Source organism: Mytilus galloprovincialis, chromosome 11 (assembly GCF_965363235.1).
Source record: "Mytilus galloprovincialis chromosome 11, xbMytGall1.hap1.1, whole genome shotgun sequence".
Lineage (NCBI taxonomy): Eukaryota > Metazoa > Mollusca > Bivalvia > Mytilida > Mytilidae > Mytilus > Mytilus galloprovincialis.
The window spans coordinates 14,600,396-14,619,772 of NC_134848.1; the positions used below are offsets into that span (position 1 = coordinate 14,600,396).

The 19,377-nt window shown below is 33.5% G+C and overlaps 1 protein-coding gene across 1 annotated transcript; it reads left to right on the forward strand.

The window, feature by feature from the left end:
- Nucleotides 1–5,636: 5,636 nt before the first annotated feature.
- On the forward strand, nt 5,637–17,575 carry LOC143051686 (uncharacterized). The gene is made up of 2 exons (XM_076224597.1): nt 5,637–5,848; nt 15,739–17,575. Exons 1-2 carry the CDS (start codon nt 5,759–5,761, stop codon nt 16,951–16,953), a joined length of 1,305 nt encoding a protein of 434 aa, XP_076080712.1. The 5' UTR covers nt 5,637–5,758; the 3' UTR covers nt 16,954–17,575.
- The last annotated feature ends 1,802 nt before the right edge of the window (nt 17,576–19,377 follow it).

A 19,377-nucleotide genomic window follows, 5' to 3' on the forward strand; every position in this document is an offset into this window, starting at 1 on the left:
GAACACCAATGCATGGTGATATATTATGGCGATGCACCCAAAATAATTGCAAAGGTATTTCAGCAGATTTCTCTCTCCCCCCCCCCCTACCATTTCAAGTCTTAAAGCATCCCTTCAGCCAGCAGAATCTAAAGAAAGTATTCAAATTTCGTATTTACGTACACTTCAGTGGCGGATTGGAAGTGCGGCTCTTTTATGCTGTATGTTCCCCTCTTGAAATAGACTTCAACAAAATCGTATCTCCACGCTCTGTGATATTTTAACCATTTTGGCCACGAACTGTTATGCCCTTCCATCGCACCCCGGGTCGATTATGTATTATGATAAGCCATATGTAAAATTTTAGTTATTTTTTAAAAGTTTTTGAGAACTAAAACTTGTCAAGGATAAAGCAAAGAAAAGTTAAGAGAGAACATTTTCCCACAAAAATTTCAATGGCTAATATCTTGAAAACAAGCACATTGACCTATATTTTTTGGCTCTTTTGATTCCTTTATTGATCCCCTATTCATATAAACTAGTGTTTTGAAAAGTTCATTATTTTGAAACTGAGAAGCGAACTCCCTTAAGAATGTTTGCTTCTCTGTTTGAGGATAACTAATAGCTTTTGAAACGACTGTTTTTAAATAATAGTATATAAATAGCAGAACTTAAAAAGTTACCCGGCCACGTCCACTTTGTGTTTGAAGTATTTGTATTTTTATCCATCTGATGAGTTTAGCCTTTTTCAACTGATTTTTATAGTTCGTTCTTATGTTGTACTGTTACACCACTGCTGTCCCAGGTTAGGGGAGGGTTGGGATCCCGCTAACATTTTTAACCCCGCCACATTCTTATGTATGTGCCTGTCTATGGCAAGCCGTTCTCGTCAAAACTATGTTTAAACCCTTTTTCGAAAAAATTACACAATGAGATTAAAAAACCTAATTTAACACACTGAGAAATCGAAATTACACACTGAGATTTTAAAATTACACCCTGAGATTAAATAAATTGAAAAACACACACTGCGAATTGTTAATAACACACTGAGATTTCAAAAATACACATTGAAGATTAATATGCAAATTACTAATGAATATTCATGAGATGAATAATTCAACAGATTACTATCTTGGTCTCTAGAACTCTTGCCATTATAATAAAAAGCGGTTCCTTCAATCAACGTTCATAATAAATTTCAAGACTTAACATCGTTTTTTGCAAACTCATATTCATAAGTTATTTGTCATATAATTCAGATAAATATTATTGCTAACGGTTTATCGGGATTGTTTGCTTAAAACTGTTTAAGCATAGGTCCTTTTTCAAAAGTCTTTCAACTGTTACCCTGATTTCGCAAGGTAATCTTTTATATTTTTGTTGTTACGTTTCTATGTAGTGGAGTTCGTGTTGTTTCTTAATTATTATTTATAACTGTTGATGTAAATGTCCTTTGGTTTTTGTGAGTCTTTGTTTACTCGATGGTTTTGATTGTTATTGTCTTATAATAGACACTTGGGTGAACATGTCATTGCATTATTTGTCTTTTTGTAGATTGTTCCAATGATTTCTTATAATTTTAATAAAGTTCCACCATTTGGTTATATCAGAGACATATAAATACATGTCTCTGGTTATATTTTGTAATGAGAGTAAGTGGGTATTTTTCTTGTTCTATTAGTCTTTAACGTTGTATTGCTAATGTATTTTATAAAACATTTGGCACCAGATTGAAGGACTAACGAGTTATGTCCCCTAGTTGTTTTAAGCTTGTAATAGATTAAGATTACGTATGCTAACTAGATATGTGGTTGTCGTTTGTTTGTGTGTTACATATTTGTTTTTCGTTCACTTTTTGTGCATAAATTAGGCCGTTACTTTTCTCGTTTGAATTGTTTTACATTGTCATTACGAGGCCTTTTATAGCTGACTATATGCGGTATGGGCTTTGCTCATTGTTGAAGGCCGTACGGTGACACATAGTTGTTTATTTCTTTGTCATTTGGTCACTTGTGGATAGTTGTCTCATTGGCAATCATACCATTCTTCTTTTTTATATTAAAAAGTAGAAAAAAACGACAGGTCCGCGTCATTGATTTTATGATATAATTAATTGAAAATTTGATTGGGAATGATTTTCTCTAAATTCTTTATACGTTTAACCAGGAACATATGTATTGACTATTACAAAAATTAAATTTTATATAATATGTAATAAAATCACGAAGGAGTTACATGTAGCTGGCAAAACAGTATTGACATTATATTGATAAAACTAGAGAATTGGAAATAACGGAATATCAGACTAGAAGTAAAAAAAAACAAGAGTATCCAACTTTATAAATGAACGCAATTGTGAGACATTTTAATCATGGTGTCAAGAAATAGGACAAAGTAACCTTGTAAAAAGTTCCTTACATCCAAGAAAAAAACGTTATTTGTGATGGTAGAGAAGATTAAATTTTTCCCAATCGTCACAACTCGGCCGATTCCGTACCTCATAAGGAGAGAAGTGGAGTCACCCGAGGATTGCCGATTGAATTTTTCCTGAATAACTTTCGTTGCATCGTCCAATAACCACGAAACATTTGTAAAAAAAACAACAGCACTGTACCTTACGTTTTTGGTCTCAGATCTCTAAATATGTAAAGTTCATTGAAGTAAATTTTTAGAGTAATTACACCAAAAAATTAGGTATCAGAAAAGGCTAGATGTGACCTCAAGATACATAAATAGTTACTGTAAATTAATTAACATTCATTTGGCGATTTGGTTTTTGGAGGATCGTTGCATGATGTCTCATAAAAATAAACCAGCTGAGACCAGTTCTATTTTTTTACAAGAAACACGAGATATAAATCGATCGATCGAACCTAGTATACATTCGGAACATTTAACTCGATTTTTTTCATTCAAACGATCGATACTTGTCCTCGGTGAAATAAAGATATACAAAGAGCCACCTACCAAAATACAAGTATGCGTATACGTAACTAATGAAATGTATTACATGTATTAATCACGTGGTATTAATACCGGAAACACCTTAATTTGATTTCCTGTCAACGTTATTACAGTTAATTATTAATTTACAACTAATGTGACCTCTGTGATGACCTCTGTCACCTTATCGAACAGAGACATAAACCGGCATACATGTACCTAAAAATCATAAAATGGAGATATGTATTATATGTATATATGTCTCTTAACAAACACATCGATCTCTCTATATATACCAAACGAGTTTTACAAAACCACAGATATGTATAAAAAGAAGATATAATATCACATGAGACCACATGACATGGCTTTTAAGTGTCATCTGGAATGGCTTTTTATCCTTGTTGAAGTTTGTACGGTTACATATAATTGCTTACATCGACCTCCTTTGGACTCTGGTTGATAGTGGTCTCATGGCTATAAAACCTATTTTCCGTCTTATTAGTGTCCTTATTTATAAATATACAGGGTTCTCACTAAGGCGAGTCCATGAGTCCTCACGGGACTCATTAAAATCTATCTGGACTCATGCAGCATTTTCAAAACTGGTGAGTCCAAAGATGCACCAAGAATGAAATATTTTGTATAAACTGAACACAGTTGAACACAAATATCATCATTTTGTAGCAAAAGTTTAAAAGTAATCTGAATTTAATGTCATTTAATTGCTCTGTTAGGTCATGGAAACTAAAATAATACACCATATTGCAATAAAATATCCTCTTCTTGCTGTTTGACACACCATGGCTAAAAATGACGAGTCCCTGGACTCTCCTTCAAAAATCCTTAGCGAGAACCCTGAATATAGTCAAACTGATACTGTCAACCAACTTATTATCCCGGATACTTTATTTTGCGTATAGTCCTTCCTAAATTATTTCGCGATGATTTAAATTCACGATTCCTAAATATACTTGATATAGTTAGGAAGGAAAAATCCAAATTTTACTTTTTCACCTTGCGAATGTAGCGGAAACAAATCGCTCGCGAAAATTAGTTTACAGAATTTGCCTGACCCTGGATGGTAGGTTACTAGATAAATTAAGATAGTAATGAAGGTGATAATTGAACATCTTTTTTAATTCAATATTTAACAGTTAATGGGCTATGTCGTAGATTTCAGTAAAATTTTGAATACAACCATGACTCGTTGAACTATAAATGAAAATCGAAAAAAAATTCATTTATCTCTTTTTTTGGGGGTAGAGGGGGGGGGGATTCTATGGAGTAGAAGTAGAGATTTCATAATTTTGAAACAAATTTTCGGATGTTTTGAGCCTCTTTTGTGTGCTTTTGATACAAATGTTCGCCCATTTTGAAAGAATTTATATATAATCAGTAATATTTCAAATGATAAATTAGTTAAATGCATCATTTGTTCGATTTTCAGTGGTAGTTCATCGAGCCAAAGTTGTATGCAAAATGTTACTGAAATCTGTGACATAACCCATTTACTGTTACTTGACCTTAAGTGGTCATAAGACTAATAAAAGAAAAATAGAAAATAAAAGAGGGATGGTCATTGATGTACAATTATAAAGGTCTGGATTTGGGTTACAGAATAAAGAATAATGGACAAATACTGAAGTGAAACGGGGGGGGGGGGGGACCCGAAAATGAATAGAAAGAATAGAACATGCAGAAAAGAGAATAACAATTTATTCAAATAATTAAAATGGTATATATAAAAAAAACAACAACATAAACGATGGAAACCAACCTCTTATTAGACCAATACAACAAATATTAAAAAGAAGAAAAGGGAAAGATAGAAAAGCAAAGAAACAATTTAATAAATATTAAGATTTAAAGAATGGAGAATAACAATCAACACAAATAAAGAATAGATAACATGGTAAAAAAGATACAAAAATAAAGGGCCCAAACTACACCCTCTTATTTGACCAATAAACTACAGTCAAACCTGTTTAAGAGACCACGTAAGGGAGATAAAAAAAAAAGGGGGGGTCTCTTAAGACAGGTGGTCTTTTAATACAGGTCCAATCTATATGAAATATACTACAGAGGGATCTAAAACAGTGGTCTTATAAATGGGTCTCATTGGGGTCTAAGCGTGACGCGGGATTGCCGATTTTTCGTAAGTGTGACACGTGAAAGTCAAATGATTGTGCCGTTAAAACGGGAAATGAAGTCTAGCGGGACACGGGAAATTATAAAAATAATTAGAATTGCTTACGTACATAGTGTAAGCGGGATATGGGAATCTAAGAAAACATTAAGCGGGTTCCGGGATCAGAATCCCCAATGAGATCCCCTTATAATACAGGTTTTCGCTTAATACAGGTGGTCTCTTGAATGCTTGAGCAGGTTTGACTGTATATAAATATTAAAATGATGATAATGGATGGAGTGCTAAAATAAAAAGAATAGAGAATAGAGAAAATGAACCCCAAAAAAATGAGGACCCCATCCAGACCAATAAAAGCAATATTAAAAATAAAAACAGGACTGATCATTGATGGACAAATATGTCGTTATAATTATATTTCTATATTATCCCATTTGTCATTTATGCGTCTTTTATTATATGGCTTCCGACATGTGCCCACTTGATTATTTTACAACAGTACACGTAAAATGGGTCAAAGTGAATGTAAACTGTCCAGAGTTATTGCTAATTGGTAAAACCGTATTACTAGTTAGACTGTTGAAGGTGACACATTCTGTCACGAACTGTGTTTGGACATTCGGGTCCATTTTGTCCTCATCTGACGTCAGGTCAACACTTGGTCCGTGGTCAAGACGTAGAGATATGGATTTAAATCACATTTTCGATTTTGTACTTTGTTGTTTTTTTCTACTGCAGTTGTGTGAGTTTTCACAGTCGCTTTATGTTGCAAAGGTAAGTTATTTTTAGATTTAGATTTAGCAGACGTTACATTTTAAGCGGCAATTTTACAATATAAAAAAGGCAGTGGCTATTCGTCCGGCTAGCCGGACAAATAGTCAAAAATGTCTATTCATCCGGCAAGCCGGACAAATAGCATTTTTACGGTTTTTCGCTATTTGTCCGGCCAAATATATAATGATGAAGATATAACATCGTGGTTTGAAGGTTTTGAATGAAACGGTTTGTTTTATAATATATTGTCTAACCTCGGATTATGAAAAAAAACTCATTCTTTAAAAAAAAAACAAAAAAACTATACATTTGATTCAGATTTTTTTTATTCTAATATTCTAAAGGAACTTGGGTATTGGATGGGGGGAGGGGGGCAAAAATGATTCTCTCTTTTGTTGTTCTGCCTATGAATTTCCTGTAAGGTAAATAGTCGGGCCAATCATTATTGGCTTCATCTATAATTTCAAAAGATCCTGAATTTATAGTTTCTGTGAAGTTTGGTTAAAGTAAGGTCCCCATATAATTATGCACGATTCTTCATTTATTTTTAATTCATATGAAATTTGAGAAGGGCAGGCACGTGTAACCTGTACCCAAAAGAAGGATTGTGTTTTCGATAAGATTTTTTTAGAAAAAAATGTATATTAGATACAACAGAAAAAGGGGGGATACCAAAACCCTGGTGTCTTATTCCCAGTCCAGGCATATCAGTATGTTTATAGATCTGCGTTGTAGTATATCTAAAAAATAATACATCCAAGCAAGTTTGATATAGTATTTTTTCCGAATGCGTTTTGCCTCCATAAGGTAAATGGAGGTAAATCATCAATTTCACTTTAATTTCAGGCTTATTCCTCACAGTTAACATATATCACTTCTATAGACATTTGTTTAAAGCAATCACATTCTCTCTGGTTTTCTCTGTGACATCTTTAAATATGAATCACGATCTCCAATTCTCAACACGTCCATTGCATACGCGCTTGTGTTATCCGACACCGCGTGTGTTATCCGACACCTCATCCGGGACACTTTCCACGTCACATGACACTTTTATTGATATTGAATATTTGCGCATCCGCAGACGGATGGCCGGACGAATAGAGATTTTTAACTATTCGTCCGGCTAGCCGGACGAATAGACACTCCGTATAAAAAATGACAACACACGTTATAAATTACATGCGTCCATCCGAAGCGCTTCCCTTTCTGGATTAACCTTCACCAGGAACTTCATCAAAATTTAATATTTTCAAATACTACAAGAAACCGACAAAAAAGGACGGATTTTAGAGTTTATTTGGAATTTTATATACTCATTCTGGTTATAATCTTGCCATTCGATCAAAGCAGAAATACAAAAAAGCAGAGGTACATCCAAACCGATTTTCTGGAAATACAAAGGTACTTCTGAGCGATCACTTAGTCAAACACAAAATATATAATTCAAATCATTACAAAATATTATTAAATACAATAAAAGTTCTACCACGCAAACATTGATTTGTATCCACTGACAAATCGAAATTTTGAGGTTTACCGAGCATTTAAAAAATTTGAAAATTAACTATCGATAATGTATAAATATTGAAGTCAATAGGGTTAAGTGGTAGATTCTTTATATTCTTAACTCGAATAATTCAAGCCCTTTCCGTGTCCGATTTTCTCCCACACGATGTTAATGTAGCCTTCGTAGATCAGCGGAATATAACGACTGAATTATTCGGGTTATTATATTCTTAGAATTTAATGGAAAATACAGAGTTCATTGTTCCGAATGACGAAGGTGGTAAATCAATATAGATAAATCTTATCGACGTGCGGATTATCAAAATTTATCAAACTGAATAAATTAAAACTCACACAGCATTATAGAACCTCGTATCCGGTTTTTTTAAACTTTGTTTGCATTGATTTTTATGAAGTTATGAGGTATCATAATTGTAAGATAAATAGGAATAAAAAAAACCCCATCAAAACGAAAATTTCTAGCAAAAATATTTGGTATCATATCAATGATGTCACCCGGAACATTAAAAAAGTAGCAGTCATCTTAGAAAATGAAAATGGTGGTCATCAGGGCTGTCGTGTGTTTACTATCGTCTTTAACTTTTAAGCACGTGAAAAGCCGGAAGTCGTAAATGAGACCGCAACTCAAAGAAATTAAAAACGAATCGACAGCACGTGTTCATAATATGTTATTTAAATATAGACACATGTCTTCATCGAAAACACAACTCAAAGAAATAATAAACCAAACGACAACACGTGTTCGGACTATGTTTTTAAATATAGTCACATGTCTATAAATTGTGGCTTAGTCTTTAAACTCCTTACAGGGATGAAAAAATTTGTAAAAAAGCATCATTCATAATTTTAAACTTTCGTGTCCGAATGACATTGTAAAATAACTTTCTTTAAATAACTTTTTTTTATCATGGTGCATCATATGTCTTATTATTTTATTGACCATGTTTTTTAATGTATAAACATATAAAGATATGATTACCATAGATTCTTTATTAAAGCACAAATTACACCCATAAGAGGGCCAAAGGCATGACAATTACATATACTACCAACAATGTAATGATGACATTAAAATTTACATAAAAATAAAAATAAACCAAAACATATTAAACATAGAAACAGTACAGACATCTGCAACTTTAGGTCAGCGTGCGGTCAATAATGCAGCCATCACGTTGAACTACATACATGTATATATAAATTAATAAAAAAACAAGTCTAAATTGAAAACAACGTTCAAACCTATGATTGCGTTGGATAAACACCGCAATTTGTATACGTGTGCATGTAAAACAAAAGAGTAGGTCCGGTAAGAGGGGCCGATTTTGGCCTCAAATTTCAGGTTCATCTGACGAAAGATTCTGGACACTTTTTAAACACTTAATTGTCTGTTTCAGTTGATTCAATTAGTGTATGTGAAAAATTTAAATGAATTTAGTCATAAAAAAAACGCCTCGATCCAAGCTTAAATATGAAAAATCTATCAAATATGCCCAAAAATTTCACTTTTCAGATGGTTTTTGTCATGAATGTGGCCGCATCCGTGTTCATCCTCAAACTTTATGTATGTTAGAGTATGTACTATCATCAAATACAACTTATATTTCAATATTAAGAATGAACACAAATGCGGCCACTTTCATTTAAGACGAAAACCGTCTAAAATTTAACTAAAATTGTGTAGATTTTAGTAATTTAGCATGACCTAATGATGCTACTACCCGATATATGTGCATTGTATTGTCAAAACAGCCCATATTTATGTAGCAGAAGCATTCTACTTTCCAATGAATAACTTAAAGTTAACATTTTAACAATTTTGTAAAACTGTTATACTTTAGGGTCAAAAGGGGGTTTTACTGGACCTACTCCTTTCGTTGAATAGGGATCTAAATATAGCGTAAACAACATTTTCCAAAAGACCAAAAAGTGAAAAAGTATATTTTAACAAAACTAACAGGTCGAACAACTGATGTTCTTTAACCCTGCTGACTGTCATTGACGATTGCTAAACAAATTGATCACAAGATGTATCAAAATGGATTCATTTATTTCAACATCAGACACCTTGACTTGATTGTATCGAACAAAGGCAAAATTGATTGATTCCGACTTTTTTAGTACTTGCCACACACAAGAACAAGCAATACATTTAAAACACAAGCCACAGACACTTGTCTCTAAAAAAATACCTATATAGGTAAAAAATTCTGTACATACATGAAATATGTGCCACTGGACTTTTAACAAGTAACAATTATGGTAATTGTTGATTATAACAATTTAGAAATTATTATATTTGAGGCAATTATATTTAAGGCAAAATTGAAATATTTCTGTACATTCTTGTCTTTTCTGGTTAAATTGCCAAAATTTGAACTTTTAGCTTATGTGTAAATGTGGACAATGCAGTATCATATTTCCCACTACACAACGGTAGTTAACTTTTTGTCCAACCTTCAACTTTTAACATTGTTAGACAAAGTTCTTGATTTACAAGTTATATTGTAAAAAAATGTAGTATAATTGCCAATGAGACAACTATCCGCCGCCGATTAAAGGTTAAGGGTTTAAAAAAACTACAGGTCACTGTACGAAGTTCATAATTTACAAGCTACATTGAAAAAAAGAAAAAAGTATGATTGCCAATGAGACAACTTTCCGCCACCGACTCAAGGTTAAATGTTTAAAAAAAAACTACAGATCAAGGTTAAAGGTTTAAAAAAAAACTACAGATCAAGGTTAAAGGTTTAAAAAAAACCTACAGATCACTGTACGGAGTTCTTATATTTACTTGTTTACAAAATTATATTGCACTTGTTGACAAACAAATGATTATGAATAATTCATGGCCTTAATTGGTTTTCAGGTCCACAACATTGTTTTATCCATGATTAGTAAATAACGCCAAGTTTTTGTCATACTATATATATAATATTCGTTGTTTTATTGTCTTTTTACCTTCGATAGTCTCAGAAAATATTGTCTGAACTAGTAGAAAAAAATAAACAAATAAACAAGTCGAAATGTGATTACTCATGCTACACCCACTATAAATATTCGGTAAATATTTAGTCTTCGATGCATGATTTTTTAATAAGTTGTTGGTGGCTTTGAACTAGCTGTCAGTGTGCGAGTACTCTCAGATCAGTACGTAGTGTCTTTTTGTTGTTAAGATGTACAAGTACCCGGCCACGTCCACTTGTATTTGTAGTATTTGTATGTTTATCCATGCGATGAGATAAGCCTCTTTCAACTGATTTTATAGTTCGTTCTTATGTTGTACTGTCAGTATACCACTGTCCCAGGTTTGGGGAGGGCAATCATACCACATCTTTTTTTAGGAAGTTGCAATTGATTGTAAATACATTTTTCACACAGGATAGCATGCTCACATGTCACGGTGTCGATCAGACCAGTAATTCAAAATCCATATCTATTCAGTAATGTTTTGTTACTTTCACAGCTTTAAAAACATTATACCTTTAGTTAAACGGAAGCAAGTTTGCCACAACCGGTTTTTTTTTATAAAATGCTACGTTTGCGTCACTTGTTTTAAAATCACTTAGAATCATTTCCGCCGAAACAAAAATATATGATTGCGAAATTAAAAGAAAAATTGTCTTGCTTCCTCCTTTATCCGGGCTTGGGACCGGTAGTTTACACTTGCAGAGTTAGAGTCATTTTAAGTCATTTTTTATAGAACACTTTGAAAGAATAAAACTATGTACAGATACATTAAATATATGTTATATTAAAGGCTGTAGTTTCTATTATTACACGCACAAAGTGTCTGCCGCTCAAAACTCCTTCTGCATATATCTCATACTTTTGAATGGCATTAAAATGTTTCCATATCTGAAAGATGTCTATTTCTTACTGCTGCTGAATTAATTGGTACTTCGCAATTTAATGTAACTATGAAGTAGCTTGTAGCTTTACTATATTGTCCTTAAACACAGACATTAAAGGACGGGATCCATAAAACAGTTGATTGTAATTCATTGTTATTTTTGTCGAATGCCTCTGCTCCATGTCATTTGTGCATTGTTGGTAAGTCTTGCGGTAGGTGGGATTTCAGCCCATACGGATTGAGGGACCAAAGCACTATCATCAAATATTTATTGATCATTAATATGTATAATAAAAATGTGTTTATATGTAAATTGGCACAATTCATACATTTGAAAGAAAAAAATGGCGCAAATGATACCGCTGAAAAACACTTTTCACAGTAATTGGCGAAAAATGTCTACTGCCGAAAGATGATGTTAAATTCAAAACATATACCTGGTTTTTGTGAAGTTTAACTGGCAGAAAAAAACAGGTATATCTTCTGAATGAGATATGTATCATCTTTCTATATGACAATTTTCAACCATTGTTTAAAGTCTTGTGAAATGCTAACTATTTCTAAAAAAAAATGGAAATTTGAAATATATATATATAGTCCTCAATTGTTAATGCAAATTCGGGGACAAGTAAATTTTTGTCCAAAACGGTTAAAATATATTTCTTTTTCAACAAAAGTTTAGTTAGTTTAAGTATTAAAACAGTTGCATCGATCAAAAGCAAAATTAATACACACTATTTTTTTTTAGTTGGAAATTTGAATGGGTAAATTGATGGTCATGCAGACACCAGTATAGCTAGTAACAAATTTCCATAAGTTGATAGCATATTTTATTTTGTTTATAAGGCCATCAAAGATACCAAGCTTGTAATTTGTATGCAATTCGCAGATTTCGTCTACATAAAACTCATATTGAAGCCTACTTTTTAAAACAATCCATCTCGATCATTCGGACATATTCAAACCTAATATATCTGAATACTAAAGAGTAGCCTGAAATATGCTTTTTGAATGTAGGGTATAATTGGTAAACTTGTTGGAACCTTGGATTAAGGGATAGAACAGTAAGGATGTGGGATCTGGGTTAACAACTATATATCACTATACGGCCTTCAACAATGTGCAAAAACAACTCAAAGTAACGAGATAATTAACTGCCTGATTTATCGGTTTAACTTTCAAATAAAGAACAAAAACAAATAGAATGAAATTCAAAACAGTGTGGCTGTGGCCATTGATTGACACATTAAATTCATCCATTGACTGGGACAATTTACATGAACGTTTGTCTGTAACGACCACTGTTCACGACGTACCTACGATAGACATTTAAACTGTGGGGTCACCAAAGGTTTCTTAACGCCTTTAATTATAAAATAATTCAAAAAATTAACCAGGAATAACCTTTATGTTTTTATTTGTATAATTGATATAAATCAAACCATCGTGTTATTTCTGATTAGTTTTTCGAATTTACTTTATTAAGGTGTTGAGAACCTTTGGTGACCCCATAGTTTAAGTGTCGTTAAAAAGTACATAGTGAGCAGTGGTTGTTACATACAAACGTTCACCTAAATTGTCCCAGTCAATGGATGAATTTAATGTGTCAATCAATGGCCACAGCCACACTGTTTTGAATTTCATTCTATGATTATCAGAAACAAAGGACAGCCACTGAATTATAGGTTCCTGAGTTTGAATTGCACATACAAAATGTGGTGGGTCTAAACGTGTTTGCTGGCGCCCAAACCCTTCCCCTAACTTGGGACAGTGGTGTAAAAATATAAAATAGTTACAAGTACAGTAACACCTGTTTTAAGATACCTCAAAATGGAGAGCAAAACTAGTGGTCTCATAACACAGGTTGTCTTTAAATACAGGTTCAGTCTATATAGAATGCTTTACAAACAGACCTCAAATTAATGGTCTTTTGACAATTGACATAGGTTTTGCTGCTTGTTACAGGTGGTCTGACAGGTTTGACAGTATGGAGTAAATATATTAATTTTAGGGCAAAATCAAATAACTCGAGATCTAAATCAGGTCAACAATCTGAATCTGTTCAGGAGTTATTTATTAATCTTAGTTGCGTATTCATGTAAATGTACCCATTAAACGGTTCATTGTTATAATGTCCAACATAAACATGTTGCGGACCTGTTTTTGTATTGTTATGAGTTACAATTTATGACTAAAATTAGCAAAGACCCATCAAAACATTTGATACAAAAATTTAACAATACTTTTAGATATTTGGATGATATATTGGCTCTAAATAATGACGACTTCAGTATGTATACTAAAGAAATTTATCCTGTAGAACTTACTTTAAATAAAGCTAATGATAACAATGACCACTGCCCTTTCCTCGATCTTGATATCTATATCATAAACGGGAAGCTTAATACAAAAATTTATGATAAAAGAGATGATTTTTCATTTCCTATTGTTAATTATCCATTTTTAGATGGTGACGTTCCCTTGTCACCATCTTATGGTGTTTATATATCTCAACTTGTACGATTCGCTCGTGTATGTAACAATGTATTAGATTTTAGCGAGAGAAATTTATGTATTACTGAAAAATTATTACACCAGGGTTTTCGATATCACAAACTGGTCAAAACATTTACTAAATTTTATCACCGGTATAAGGAAATAAATCGTAAATATAACTCAACATGCAGACATCTTATACGTTCAGGTATTTCACATCCAAAATTTTATGGAAATATTCTTTATAAAGCACAAAAATGTCAGTATTCTCCTCAGAAACTAACAAAACCTTTAAATAGACTTATTAAAAGGGGATATAGTTACGATACTGTTGTCAGGTCATTAAAGATTGCATATTTTGGCTTTAACATTGATTCACTGATAGGGTCTTTGCATCGGAACTAAACACATTTATTTCTAAAAAAAACAGTTGTTGGCATGACACGGGTTATGTTCTTCTCATATATTTCATGATAGTATGATATTAAACCCCTAACGGGAGGGATTGTACCTGATATTCATATGATGAAGACATAATCTTTCAATCAGTTTAATTGAGGTCTGGAGCTGGCTTGTCAGTTAACTGCTAGTAGTCTGTTGTTATTTATGTATTATTGTCATTTTATTTATTTTCTTTTGTTACATCTTTTGACATCAGACTCGGACTTCTCTTGAACTGAATTTTAATGTGCGTATTGTTATTCTTTTACTTTTCTACATTGGCTAGAGGTATAGGGGGAGGGTTGAGATCTCATAAACATGTTTAACCCCGCCGCAATTTTGCGCCTGTCCCAAGTCAGGAGCCTCTGGCCTTTGTTAGTCTTGTATGATTTTAAATTTTAGTTTCTTGTGTATAATTCGGAGTTTAGTATGACGTCCATTATCACTGTACTATTATGCATATTTTAGGGGCCAGCTGAAGGACACCTACGGGTGCGGGAATCCTCGCTACATTGAAGACCCATTGGTTGCCTTCGGCTGTTGTTTGCTCTATGGTCGGGTGGTTGTCGCTTTGACATATTCACCATTTCCTTTCTCAATTTTATGACTATACGTTTCATCATTTTTATTAGTGGCCATTTATCATGCGAGCAGCGGCAATATTTCATTCCGAATAAATATGTCCGATATACAGATAATTTTCACACGTTAAGTGTGAATTATTGCTTTACACCCACGCACATGGTCTAATGTGCAAAACTCGATAATCCACGAGACCTTGAGTTCGAGGGCAATATTTCATTACGAATAAAGTTGTACGATTTACAAATAATTTTTAAGCGTTAGTTGTGAAGAATTATTGCTTTACACCCACACACATTGTTTAATTTGAGAAATGTGAACAAAAAAACAGTTTGTTTAAATATCATATTTTAGTCTGCTTGCTGGTAAAGGGGGGGGGGGGGGGGGGGGTGATAGTAAATGATGGGCAAATACTTTTAACAAAAATGGTTTTAAAAATTAAGAATAGGAAAAAAGTACACAAATCATCGATTTATACAGACTAACATTGTGTTTCCAATTATTTGTTTTGCAGTCTGTTACATTTAAATTCATAAGTCTAGTAAATCGATATATACATATATATATATATATTGGCTAAAAGAAAAAGACATGTAAACACCAACACAAATAACACTATAAAAACACAATATAGAGAACTAAAGACCGAGCAACACGAACCATTCGTCTCAACTCGGACGTTTCCGTACCCTAATTAGTGATAGAAGGAGAGTAGCGGATTCTACCGAGGATTGCCGAATGCAACACGAACCTCACCAAAAATTGGAGATGATCTTAGAATCATATGTGCTCCTAAATGCCTTTGTTAATAAATTTCCGCGCGGTGCATGTTGAATTCGTTTAAAGAATTTTTTTTCTAAATCTGCTTTTAGGTTCTTGTATGAATGTTTTGTATATTTCTTAAACTTATTATAAACTTTGACGCTTTTATTCTGGATTTTTTTTTAGTAACTGATGTTGCTTTAATGCTCATTACTTTATTTTTTAGAGTCGTCCTAACTATGGAAAGACATTGAACGTTTACAAGCCAGTCTATTTAGCAAGTGGCAAAAATGTACATAATTCACTACATGGACCAATCAGTGGAGGAGGTTATAGCAACTTTGGTTCACGACTTCCGGTTATGCCCAATGGATATGACAATGGCTATGCAGCACGAAAATATGTCAAACATGTCAAAGGAAATATGGCTAAAAAGATAGTTAAAAAGACCATTATAAATTCCAAAACGGATGTCAATATTAGGAAGGATCAACCCCTCACTGTTGTGTTCAATCGTCCTAAGCCAGTTATCGTTCTTGATCGACGACCAATTATAAATGTTATAAAGAAAGTGGAAAATAAGGCAAAGGTTGTTAACAAGCAAAAGGTCAGTCTTGTGGGTACTGTTGGTCGTGCAACTGGACAGAAAACAATAAATGTTGCTCACGGTGGATCAAAATCAAAGGTCAACACAGGTGGCGCACGAATTAATATGAAGGGAGGTAATGCCATAGGTGGTAAAGCAAAATTAAGAACAGGTGACATAAATTTAAACTTTTACGACAAAAAACCTGCTGGAGCATTTCAGCGTCCAGGTATGATTGAAGCTGCGATGGTAGCTGGAGGATTTGGTCAGGTAGTTGGTCCACAGTTTGCAATGGGAGGTCAAAATATTGACATATCTAGTCTATTGGACACTCCACCTCTTCCTGATATTCCGATAGTGCCTAGTGTTCCTAGTCCAGGAGCTTTCGATGTAATGGATGCAATAGCACTCAAAACAGCAGTAGCAAGACTAGAACAGAAAATAACCGGGATGCAGCACAACGTTAATATCAACAATAACAACAACAATAACAACCAAAATGTAAACAACAATGCAAACAACGTGAACACCAACAAATTAAACAACAACAACTTAAACAACCACAACGATATAAATAATAATGTTCATGGTGGATTTGATATGGATAATTTAATGATGGCTATGATGCTAAATGGCGGAGAATTGAGCGACGCAATGGTTGAGTCCATGACCAGAAAGTTGACAGGTGTCGGTGGTGCTCCTGGAGGAGTAGCAGGATCTGGAGGTACCGGAAGTGGTGGTGGTGGCGGAACTAAAACCATTAAGATCAGTCCCGAAAATACCACAGGAAAATCAGTCGTTCTTAAAGTAGACGGAAACGTCCAGATATCAAAGAGTAGTATTTTGGGACAATAATCTTATTATTTTCTGTTCTTTTATAAATATATTGAGATAGCAGCCTGTTTTATTATGAACCAGTTTGTCTATTAATACATTCAGATGTTCTTAATGATAACATGTTTTGTTTTCTAACGCATCGTCCTTTTAGTGATAGACTGGTAAAATTGCCTCATCAAGCTGTTTATGTAACCCTTCATGCGTGACTCCAATTTTTCCACGCCTCTGCCTTGCAAATAGAATGCATGTCTTATTTGGTGCTGTAAATATTTTAGGCGTCTGGATTTTATTTACAAAATAGAGCATTATGGGGGAAATACTGCCGAAAAATGAACAAAAGAGATAAAGATATGAAACAAAAGGCAAAAAATAAAGATAAGGGAATAGTTTTGAACAAAAAAAATATTCAGAAACGGAAAAACACAATCTATGCCCTCATATATAACACGTTGATCTGGAGCACTTATCAAAAACAAGTTCCTTTTAAAATACTTTTTATCAGAATCATATCTAAATATCTATCCGTATTTAACTTAACTTATTTATTTGTGTAGTTACCATTTGTTTGCATTTTGTAAATATGCATTTTGTTTGTCATAATGATATTGAGTTTTGTATTTTTAATAAAGATTAGATTGGTTTCGTTTTGCAGACTATAAGTCCTTGAAAGTACTAGTATGTTGTACTATGAAACCACTGTACCCGTTTAGGGAGAGGGTTGGGATCCCGCTAACATGTTTAACCTCGCCACATTCTGTATACACAGGCCTGTCTCAAGTCAGGAGCCTGTAATTCAGTGGTCGTCGTTTGTTGATGCGTTACATATTTGTATTTCTTTCATTTTTTGGTACATAAAAAATGCCGTCAGTTTTTTCGTTTGAATTGTTTTACATTTGTCATTTCGGGGCCTTTTGTAGCTGACTATGCGGTATTGGCTTTGCTCATTATTGGAGGCTGTAGTGAGACCTATAGTTGTTTATTTCTGTGTCAGTTGGTCTCTTGTGGAGAGTGTCTCATTGACAATCATATTTGTTTAGGAGCCAGCTGAAGGACGCCTCCAGGTGCGGGAGTTTCCCGCTGCATGGAAGACCTATTGGTGACCTTCTGCTGTTGTCTGTTTTATGGTCGGGTTGTTGTCTCTTTGACACATTCCCCATTTCGATTCTCAATTTTATACTACATCTTCTTTTATATACACCCACCTCGTGTCAAATACTTCGAGACATTGATCTATAGACCGAAAACAAATCGCAAAAATATCAGGCTTACAATCTTGTACCCCAGACAAGCGTTTCAATTTTAATAAAAATAAAAGTGCTTGTTAGCACTGAACGGTAAAGGTTGCTTCAGTTTATCCGTGGGAAGTAAAATTTAATATTGCATTAATTGTAGTTGATTTAACAGTATTTCTACACAAAGAAAGATAACTACAATTCTTGAATTGAGATGACTTTAACAATGACATCATTTATCACTTTAGAGCAGATACTAGATTCCTGCACCTTGAAAAAGTTATGTAATTTTCTTGATAAGTGTAACATCATTTGGTGCCTTGAATATCTGAACATATATTACATCGATAAATTTCTTGAAATGTTAATGGATAGGATGTATAGAATGTTATGCTCAATGCACTATATTTTGTGTATCAAAAAGGTAGTGACAAGTCTTAGAAGATTTAGATATCAAGTAAGTACCATAAGGTTTTGATTGGATTTCATGCAATCTTTACCTAAAAACCAGATCATTTGACTACGATTGATATTTGAATCTGACAACACACCATATCATTATGACTATTCGTTCTGGTATTTATTATATAAATCAATTCAATTTTAATATTATGAAGGTGTGTATGATACCATTAAAACCGAAGGATTCCGAAGTGTCTTCAAAAACGGAAGTAAGAACTGGGGTCTTTTTGTTCTCTTTAAACTGTTTGTCCTTTTTGTCATTGACTTTCTCTGCTTTTCTTTAATTGCTGATTTCTTATATACATGTATATCTATTTTCTTATCGTAGCGAAAAGCCACGTGCTGAAACGCTTACTCCGCTGTTTACAATGCAAATCATTTGTATAAGCTTTGCTTATAAGGTATTGACAACACTCAAGCCAATGAAATTTCAGCTTTCTTATTTTTAAAGATGTGTATCATTACGATACAACCAGAGGATATCGAAATGGTTTTCAAACAAAAATATAATGAAGCATTGTCAGAACTTAGTAAGCGAAGCACCGAAATGGGACAAGTATTTTAATCAGAATGCAAAACCCTTGAGGTGTTTCCAACTTTGTCTTAACTGGACCTTTTGATCAAAGCTTTTCAAATTTCAATATGTTGTTGCTGGATGACAAAGTGGTTGTCACATGGGGGGGGGGGGGGGTGACTTAGATATTTTCTTGGTAGGGTGTTCCATTTTTGCCTCAAAAACGTACCCATT

What these genes read in the sequence shown, in the direction of transcription:
- LOC143051686 (XM_076224597.1), top strand. Translation starts at nt 5,759, where the DNA reads ATGGATTTAAATCACATTTTCGATTTTGTACTTTGTTGTTTTTTTCTA. An exon ending in AGTCGCTTTATGTTGCAAAG is followed by an intron (nt 5,849 to 15,738) that starts GTAAGTTATTTT and finishes TTTATTTTTTAG; the next exon opens with AGTCGTCCTAACTATGGAAA.